Source organism: Nerophis lumbriciformis, linkage group LG14 (genome assembly GCF_033978685.3).
Source record: "Nerophis lumbriciformis linkage group LG14, RoL_Nlum_v2.1, whole genome shotgun sequence".
In the NCBI taxonomy this organism is placed as follows: Eukaryota; Metazoa; Chordata; class Actinopteri; order Syngnathiformes; family Syngnathidae; genus Nerophis; species Nerophis lumbriciformis.
In genome coordinates, this window is record NC_084561.2 from 42,236,524 (window position 1) to 42,246,323 (window position 9,800).

A 9,800-nucleotide genomic window follows, 5' to 3' on the forward strand; every position below is an offset into this window, starting at 1 on the left:
TAAAACTGAACTGGCTACACAGTAAACAAAAACAGAATGCTGGACGACAGCAAAGACTTACTGTGGAGCAAAGACGGCGTCCACAAAGTACATCCAAATATGACTTGACAATCAACAATGTCTCCACAAAGAAGGATAAAAACAACTGAAACATTCTTGATTGCTAAAACAAAGTAGATGCGGGAAATATCACTCAAAGGAAGACATGAAACTGCTACAGGAAAATACCAAAAAAGAGAAAAAGCCACCAAAATAGAAGCGCAAGACAAGAACTAAAACACTACACACACAAAAGCAGCAATAAACTCAAAATAAGTCACGGCGTGATGTGACAGGTGGTGACAGTACACCTACTTTGAGACAAGAGCTATATTGATGCATGCTTGGTTATGGTTTAAAGTCATATCCAACGACTTTTTACTGTCAACTGAGTTTCGTGTTTTGATGATTTCTGCTGGGGGTGTGCCTCCAAATTTTGTCTACGCAAAAAATGTGCCTTGGCTCAAAAAAAGGTTGAAAAACACTGTTCTACAGTACCTCTTTGGCTCCTTTCCTGCCTTTGACTGAGCAAATGGAGAGGCAAAGTCTGGCAGCACGGGGGATGTCCGGGATGTACATGTCATAGGTCAGCCACTCATTCCATCTGTAGATAAACAACAAAAGTGTGGACAATAATGAACTACAAGTAACATAGAATGATGTATATTGCAGTCACCAATCATAATCAAAAGCTAAATTAGCACTGCAAAAATGCTAAAAGCTTGCGCTAATAAGAATCAGCAAATGAAACCTTGGTGGAAAAGTGTTAATTTACCTGGGGTTGGAGCAGGGCACTCTTTGTGTGTTCACATTGTCACACATCTGTTCTCCTCCATGGTAAATGCCTGTTCTCACATAAATCTACAATATTGTAAAAAGAAAATACAGTAATTACAGTGATGATCAAAACTGTGACTATTTTACATTCAACAATTCAACTTTTTATAAAGTATGTATTTAAAAATTGTGTACAGGAATGGTAAAAAGGTATCAGAAATACCTCTTAATACCTGCAATGTACTGTCGCGATCAAAAGTGTACATACACTTGTAAAGAACATAATGTCATGGCTGTCTTGAGTTTCCAATCATTTCTACAACTCTTATTTTTTTGTGATATAGAGTGATTGGAGCGCATACCGTATTTTCCACACTATAAGGCGCACCTAAAAACCACAAATTTTCTCAAAAGCTGACAGTGCGCCTTATAACCCGGTGCACTTTATATATGGATAAATATCAAGATTCATTTTCATAAAGTTTCGGTCTCGTAACTACGGTAAACAGCCGCCATCTTTTTTCCCGGTAGAACAGGAAGCACTTCTTCTTCTACGCAAGCAACCGCCAAGGTAAGCACCCGCCCCCATAGAACAGGAAGCGCTTCTTCTTCTACTGTAAGCAACCACCCGCCCGCGTAGAAGAAGAAAAAGCGCGCGGATATTACCGTACGTTTCATTTCCTTTGTGTGTTTACATCTGTAAAGACCACAAAATGGCTCCTACTAAGCGACAGGGATCCGGTTCATGAAAAGACGCAATCTCTCCATCCGCACACGGATTACTATTTCACAGCAACTGATATTCCTGTGAACCGCACTGTGGATACAACGGGAGCACGTACGGTGAATATTCGCACCACAGGGAATGAGAAGTCATCCTTCACTGTGGTTCTAGCTTGCCATGCTAATGGCCAGAAACTTCCACCCATGGTGATATTCAAAAGGAAGACCTTGCCAAAAGAGACCTTTCCAGCCGGCGTCATCATAAAAGCTAACTCGAAGGGATGGATGAAGAAAAGATGAGCGAGTGGTTAAGGTAAGTTTAAGTTTACGCGAAGAGGCCGGGTGGCTTTTTTCACGCAGCTTCGTCCATGTTGATATACGATTCCATGCGCGCCCACATCACGCTGGTTTTAATATATTATTAAAGTTTGACTGACCTATTTGACTGGTTTTTTGACATTCCTTTAGCGCAGTTAGATGCGGCTTACAACACGGGGCGGCTTATAGGTGGACAAAGTTTTGAAATATGCCGTTCATTGAAGGCGCGGCTTATAACCCAGGGCGCCTTATGGTGCGGAAAATACGGTACTTGTTGGTCACAAAAAAACATTCATGAAGTTTGGTTCTTTTATGAATGTATTATGGGTCTACTGAAAATGTGAGCAAATGTGCTGGGTCAAAAGTATACATACAGCAATGTTAATATTTGCTTACATGTCCCTTGTCAAGTTTCACTGCAATAAGGCGCTTTTGGTAGCCATCCACAAGCTTCTGCTTGAATTTTTGACCACTCCTCTTGACAAAATTGGTGCTGTTCAGCTAAATTTGTTGTTTTTTTGACATGGACTTGTTTCTTCAGCATTGTTCAAGATTCAAGGGTTTTATTCGTCACATGCAGAATACACCACAGTGAAATGCTTTTTTCCATGCTCTTCAGATATTGCGTACAGTGGGATCCAAACACTAGTTGCTGAATCTAATACACTAAATACAAAACATACAACAATTTGTATAGCTCTGATGTACATTAATTACAAGACAATAAGTTGCACAATAAGTCCCAGTGTCCACACGTTTAAGTCAGGACTTTGGGAAGGCCATTCTAAAACCTTAATTCTAGCCTGATTTAGCCATTCCTTTACCACGTTTGACATATGTGTGAAGCTACTGGGATGAGAATCAGCACCTCCAAGTCCGAGTCCATGGTTCTCGCCCGGAAAAGGGTGGAGTGCCATCTCCGGGTTGGGGAGGAGATCTTGCCCCAAGTGGAGGAGTTCAAGTACCTCGGAGTCTTGTTCACGAGTGAGGGAAGAGTGGATCGTGAGATCGACAGGCGGATCGGTGCGGCGTCTTCAGTAATGCGGACGCTGTATCGATCCGTTGTGGTGAAGAAGGAGCTGAGCCGGAAGGCAAAGCTCTCAATTTACCGGTCGATCTACGTTCCCATCCTCACCTATGGTCATGAGCTTTGGGTTATGACCGAAAGGACAAGATCACGGGTACAAGCGGCCGAAATGAGTTTCCTCCGCCGGGTGGCGGGGCTCTCCCTTAGAGATAGGGTGAGAAGCTCTGCCATCCGGGAGGAGCTCAAAGTAAAGCCGCTGCTCCTCCACATCGAGAGGAGCCAGATGAGGTGGTTCGGGCATCTGGTCAGGATGCCACCCGAACGCCTCCCTAGGGAGGTGTTTAGGGCACGTCCGACCGGTAGGAGGCCGCGGGGAAGACCCAGGACATGTTGGGAAGACTATGTCTCCCGGCTGGCCTGGGAACGCCTCGGGGTCCCACAGGAAGAGCTGGACGAAGTGGCTGGGGAGAGGGAAGTCTGGGCTTCCCTGCTTAGGCTGCTGCCCCCGCGACCCGACCTCGGATAAGCGGAAGAAGATGGATGGATGGATGGGCTATCTATATCGGCCCGTTATTAGACTTTTTGACTATCTCTAATCGCTACCTGTATCGGTCGGTTATCAGATTTTTTTAAACTATCTCTAATCTCTATCTGTATCGGCTAGTTATCACACTTTTTGACTGTGTCTAATCGCTATCTGTATCGTCCCGTTATCAGACTTTTTGACTATATCTTATCGCTATTTTGTATCGGTCCGTCATCAGACTTTTTGACTATCTCTAATTGCCATCTGTATCGTCCCGTTATCAGACTTTTTGACTATATCTAATCTCTATCTGTATCGTCCCGTTATCAGACTTTTTGACTATCTCTAATCGCTATCTGTATCATCCAGATGTCAGACTTTTTGACTATATCTAATCGCTATCTGTATCGGTCCGTCATCAGAAGAAGATGGATGGATGGACATATGTTTGGGGTCATTGTCCTGTTGGAACACCCAATTTCGCCCAAGACCCAGGCTGATGATTTCACATTGTCCTGAAGAATTTGGAGGTAATCCTCTTTTTTCATTGTCCCATTTAAAGCACCAGTTCCATTGGCAGCAAAACAGGCCCAGAGCATAATACTACCACCACCATGCTTGACGGTGGGAATGGTGTTCCTGGGATTAAAGGCCTTAACTTTTCTCCTCCGAACATATTGCTGGGTATTGTGGCCAAACACCTCAATTTTTGTTTCATCTGACATCACATGGACAAAGATAAGACCTTCTGGAGGAAAGTTCTGTGGTCAGATGAAACGAAAATTGAACTGTTTGGCCACAATACCCACTAATCACTCTATCACAAAAACATAAGAGTTGTAGAAATCATTGGAAAGTCAAGACAGCTATGACATTATGTTCTTTACAAGTGTATGTCAACTTTTGATCGCGACTGTATATTCCCATTGCTCAACATGTTAAATGAATACTTGAGTAAACTGGGACTGGGTGAGGGACTGCGGATGGAAATTAGCATCCTTGCTATTATCCGGCATATTTACACATTTTTTGTTGTGTTCATTAATGTGCAAAAAAATAAACTCAAACTTATCTAATAATGATTATCTTTCAATAGGTAGGATTTCGATGTGGTTCTGTAATCAATCTCATCAGATTGTACAACTACACTTAATGTTTTTTTCCTGTGACTACTTTGTCAAATCTGAGTATTCCCACCTTGTCTATGTCCCTTATATTGACGTTAACGTAGGTGGCACAGAGGATCCGTATTCGGAGTGTTCCATTGATTGTCCACAGCGACTTGGCAGCTGCCTCACCATTCATATATGATGTTGCCGTGGAGATGCGGCGTGAGTATGACGGCATGACAAAGTTATCAGGAGGCAACTGGGTGTAGAGGCTGTCCTTAGCCATGAGCATCAGGTTAGGCATCCTGCCCAGCATGATACAACTACGGATGTACTAGTGGGAGAAAGAAAGACACAAATGGGAAGATGATAAGATGAAATACATACAGTATGACAGGCTTTCTCAAGTTGACCAATGAGTTAATTAGTTTTTTTCCCCAGGAAATGTTTTAAATGGCAAGATTTGAAAGTGCAAGTACAAGAATACTCAGTTTTAGTGTTTTCCTTTGATGTAAGTAATAAATAGAGATGTCCGATAATGGCTTTTTTGTCGATATCCGATATTCCGATATTGTCCAACTCTTAATTACCGATACCGATATCAACCGATACCGATACATACAGTCGTGGAATTAACACATTATTATGCCTAATTTTGTTGTGATGCCCCGCTGGATGCATTAAACAATGTAACAAGGTTTTCCAAAATAAATCAACTCAAGTTATGGAAAAAAATGCCAACATGGCACTGCCATATTTATTATTGAAGTCACAAAGTGCATTATTTTATTTAACTTGTCTCAAAACAGCAGCTTGGAATTTGGGACATGCTCTCCCTAAGAGAGCATGAGGAGGTTGAGGTGGGCGGGGACGGGGTTGAGGTGGGGTGGGGGGGTAGCGGGGGGTGTATATTGTAGCATCCCGGAAGAGTTAGTGCTGCAAGGGGTTCTGGGTATTTGTCCTGTTGTGTTATGGTGCGGATGTTCTCCCGAAACGTGTTTGTCATTCTTGTTTGGTGTGCATCGCGTGGACATCGGGGGCGGTACCTCTGAATTGGCAGACTGGGGTGGTGGTTCCTCTCTTTAAAAAGGGGAACCGGAGGGTGTGTTCTAACTATCGTGGGATCACACTCCTCAGCCTTCCCGGTAAGGTCTATTCGGGTGCACTGGAGAGGAGGCTGGTCGTGGAACTGTGGACCAGCTCTATACTCTCGGCAGGGTCCTTGAGGGTGCATGGGAGTTTGCCCAACCAGTCTACATGTGCTTTGTGGACTTGGAGAAGGCATTCGACCGTGTACCCCGGGAAGTCCTGTGGGGAGTGCTCAGAGAGTATGGGGTTTCGGACTGTCTGATTGTGGCGGTCCGCTCCCTGTATGATCAGTGTCAGAGCTTGGTTCGCATTGCCGGCAGTAAGTCGGACACGTTTCCGGTGAGGGTTGGACTCCGCCAAGGCTGCCCTTTGTCACCCATTCTGTTCATAACTTTTATGGACAGAATTTCTAGGCGCAGTCAAGGCGTTGAGGGGATCCGGTTTGGTGGCTGCAGGATTAGGTCTCTGCTTTTTGCAGATGATTTGGTCCTGATGGCTTCATCTGGCCAGGATCTTCAGCTCTCACTGGATCGGTTCGAAGCTGAGTGTGAAGCGACTGGGATGAGAATCAGCACCTCCAAGTCCGAGTCCATGGTTCTCGCCCGGAAAAGGGTGGAGTGCCATCTCCGGGTTGGGGAGGAGATCTTTCCCCAAGTGGAGGAGTTCAAGTACCTCGGAGTCTTGTTCACGAGTGAGGGTAGTGTGGATTGTGAGATCGACAGGCGGATCGGTGCAGCGTCTTCAGTAATGCGGACGCTGTATCGATCCGTTGTGGTGAAGAAGGAGCTGAGCCGGAAGGCAAAGCTCTCAATTTACCGGTCGATCTACGTTCCCATCCTCACCTATGGTCACGAGCTTTGGGTTATGACGGAAAGGACAAGATCACGGGTACAAGCGGCTGAAATTAGTTTCCTCCGCAGGGTGGCGGGGCTCTCCCTTAGAGATAGGGTGAGAAGCTCTGTCATCCGGGGGGAGCTCAAAGTAAAGCCGCTGCTCCTCCACATCGAGAGGAGCCAGATGAGGTGGTTCGGGCATCTGGTCAGGATGCCACCCGAGCGCCTCCCTAGGGAGGTGTTTAGGGCACGTCCGACCGGTAGGAGGCCACGGGGAATACCCAGGACACGTTGGGAAGACTATGTCTCCCGGCTGGCCTGGGAACGCCTCGGGATCCCCCGGGAGGAGCTGGACGAAGTGGCTGGGGAGAGGGAAGTCTGGGCTTCCCTGCTTAGGCTGCTGCCCCCGCGACCCGACCTCGGATAAGCGGAAGAAGATGGATGGATGGATGGGTTTGGTGTGGGTTCACAGTGTGGCGCATATTTGTAACAGTGTTAAAGTAGTTTATACGGCCACCCTCAGTGTGACCTGTATGGCTGTTGACCAAGTATGCTTGCATTCACTTGTGTGTGTGAAAAGCCGTAGATATTATGTGACTGGGCCGGCACGCAAAGGCAGTGCTGTTAAGGTTTATTGGCGCTCTGTACTTCTCCCTACGTCCACGTTTTAAAAAGTTATACATTTTACTTTTTGAAACAGATACCGATAATTTTAAAACAGATACCGATAATTTCCGATATTACATTTTAAAGCATTTATCTGCCGATATTATCGGACATCTCTACTAATAATGTATGTTTATATAGCTTTATTTCAAAAGGCATTATTACCTTATATTGGCTGATAGGGTACTTTTCCAGTAGGTACTCATCGCAGCCACAAACTTTGAGTATGTATTTACCCTGATATTCCTGAACACACATCTTTAGTTGTTCGGGGGAAAGCAGCATACTGCGTGTCTTCTTACGAATGGCCTCTGCAATCACCTTTAGGACAAAGTCAAAAATAGTCCACATTTTTGGTTGGTAAAGCAGCAAGATGGTTGTATTGGACTTCAATGTTGATCTATTCCTGTTCATATTATTTCCTATGGAATTTCTTGACTTGAATAAACAAGTTGAAGTAGGTAGTCTTCACTAACCTGCTCGGGCACGCAGTCATGGTTGATCTTCAACGTATACTTTTGTTTGTCATTATTTGGAGACACAATAACCCAAATTACAACAATAATTTGACCTAAAACAGACAAACAGGTTAACATAATGGTGCGGAAATACATCAATGCATTTATTTTGCCACAAACAGCAAACCAGAACCAATCTTTAATTAGTCTGTCTGCGTTGCAGCCGAGTATAGTATTGTGTTATCAGCACACTCGTGAATTCACTGGTGACAGCTTGATTTAGTGCATCTGTTTTGTAGGGGTGTAACGGTACGTGTATTTGTAATGAACCGTTTCGGTACGGGGGTTTCCGTTCGGTTTGGAGGTGTACCGAACGAGTTTCCATACGAACATATTAAGTCGCCGCCTACGCTTCTTTCTGCCTCTGTCTCTGTCAAGACTCTACACAGCACCCAGCATTGTCCCACCCACACAACCATCTGATTGGTTACAAACAGAGCCAATCAGCAGTGCGTATTCAGAGCGGTAACAGCCAATCAGCAGTGCATTCAAAGCGCATGTAGTCAGTGCTTAGCGTTTAGCAGGTAAGCATCAGGCAGCGGACTCTCCGCAAATTATAATAAAAACCTTCCAGTCAACTACTAGTCACTATGAGCCCGTTGACCTTCTAGAAACCTAAACGGCAGCTCAGCTCGCTCGCAGTCCTGGCTTGAGGTGAAGGCTAATTCGCTTTTAGCGTAACGTTAGCTCATTTTGCGGTGTGTGTGCGTGTGCGTGTGTGTGTGTGTTACGGACAGCAAAGCCCTGTCTGTCTGTTATTTCACTTTACCTTTTTCTGTGTTGATTGAGCTGTGTTGAAGCAGGACATTATGTTAAATGAAGAGTTTCTGTCTCTGATAGTTGATATAATAATGTAACTGCATCATTAAGCATACCTGCCAACTTTTGAAATCAGAAAAACCTAGTATCCAGGGTCCAGGGGCCGCAGGCCCCGGTAGGTCCAGGACAAGGTCCTGGTGGGGGGTTCAGGCTTCGCCCCCCGACGCAAAATGATTATTAGCATTCAGACAGGTTAAAATGTTGCTAAAACCATCACTTTTCTATCAGTCACAGTGACTTTTCAAAACAAAAATATTACAGCAAAAATCATATGGGTTGATTGACATGTTTATTCTGTAAGCTAACTTCAATAGTTTGAAATTATTTTGACAGTTAATGCCAGTTATCCTGTCAACCTTTCACAAGACTTCAATTTGTTAATTGAAAGTATAAACAGTATAAACACTTTTTACAGTAAACAAATGGTAAAACAGTACTAAACAATTCCATTAAAAAAAAAATTGGTGTCATTATTAACTTTCTGTCCAAGCTTGTATAATCTACTGCCTTGTTCAATTGTATAAAATATTCTGTGCCTAAAATTCACATTTCTATCACAATTATCATACTGTAAACATGGTAAGCTAACTTCATTAAAATTAATAGTCCTGTCAATAGCATGGAATTACAATTCAAATGTAGTTTTTTTGTAAGCCTTTCAAAAGAATTCAAAATATGAAAAATTAATGAAAATTAATTTAAGCCATCAGACACTTGAAAAGTGGCACATCACATCTCTAATGTAATCATTTTAACTTTTCAACAGAAATAGCACTGTAAAAATATTAAGGACATACTTCTGTATTTTGGTAGTTATGCTGTCAACATTTAACAAGATTTCTTCAACTTGGACTTGAAAGCATAAATAGTATAAACACTTTTAACAGTATAACAGTACTAAACAATTCCAATAGATAACATTGGTGTCATTACCTTTTTGTGGCTAAAATCCGAAAAACGTTGAAAGTTTTCTACTTGTATCGCTAGCAACGGCATTAGACTTGTGTTCTTTTGTCCCAACGTGGTCTTTTACATCGCTAATTCCTCCGTGTCCGATCGAAAAATCTTGTCTGCACAAGGTGCAATTCGCGTAGTTTTCACCCTTTTTGGAACGGATAATTATTCCCGGATAGGCTTTTGAATATTCTTCACGGAATGACTGCAGTTTTCTTTTCGGTTTAAGACTCGTTTGCGATTTTTCTCCGGCTGATTCCATGATCGTTCGCTCGTTTGGAAACAATGGCAACAGGTGCCTCGTGCTTGGCAGCGGTGCTATAAATAGCCTCGCGCATTTAAAAACATTTTTTTTTTTTAATTAATGAAAAACCGTATTTTTTATCACTGCAACCGTAACTC

General features: G+C 43.5%; 1 protein-coding gene across 3 annotated transcripts in view; it reads right to left on the reverse strand.

The window, feature by feature from the left end:
- The window catches only part of LOC133616357 (phosphatidylinositol 4,5-bisphosphate 3-kinase catalytic subunit alpha isoform-like), a 75,526-nt gene that overhangs the window by 50,510 nt on the left and 15,216 nt on the right, over nucleotides 1-9,800 (reverse strand). For all 3 annotated transcript variants that reach the window (XM_061975514.2, XM_061975512.2, XM_061975513.2), the window contains 5 exons: nucleotides 7,584-7,678; nucleotides 7,273-7,428; nucleotides 4,608-4,853; nucleotides 815-900; nucleotides 538-643 (listed from right to left, as the gene is read on the reverse strand). In XM_061975514.2, the coding sequence (XP_061831498.1) occupies nucleotides 538-643; nucleotides 815-900; nucleotides 4,608-4,853; nucleotides 7,273-7,428; nucleotides 7,584-7,678 (689 nt within the window). The remainder of the gene's footprint in view (nucleotides 1-537; nucleotides 644-814; nucleotides 901-4,607; nucleotides 4,854-7,272; nucleotides 7,429-7,583; nucleotides 7,679-9,800) is intronic.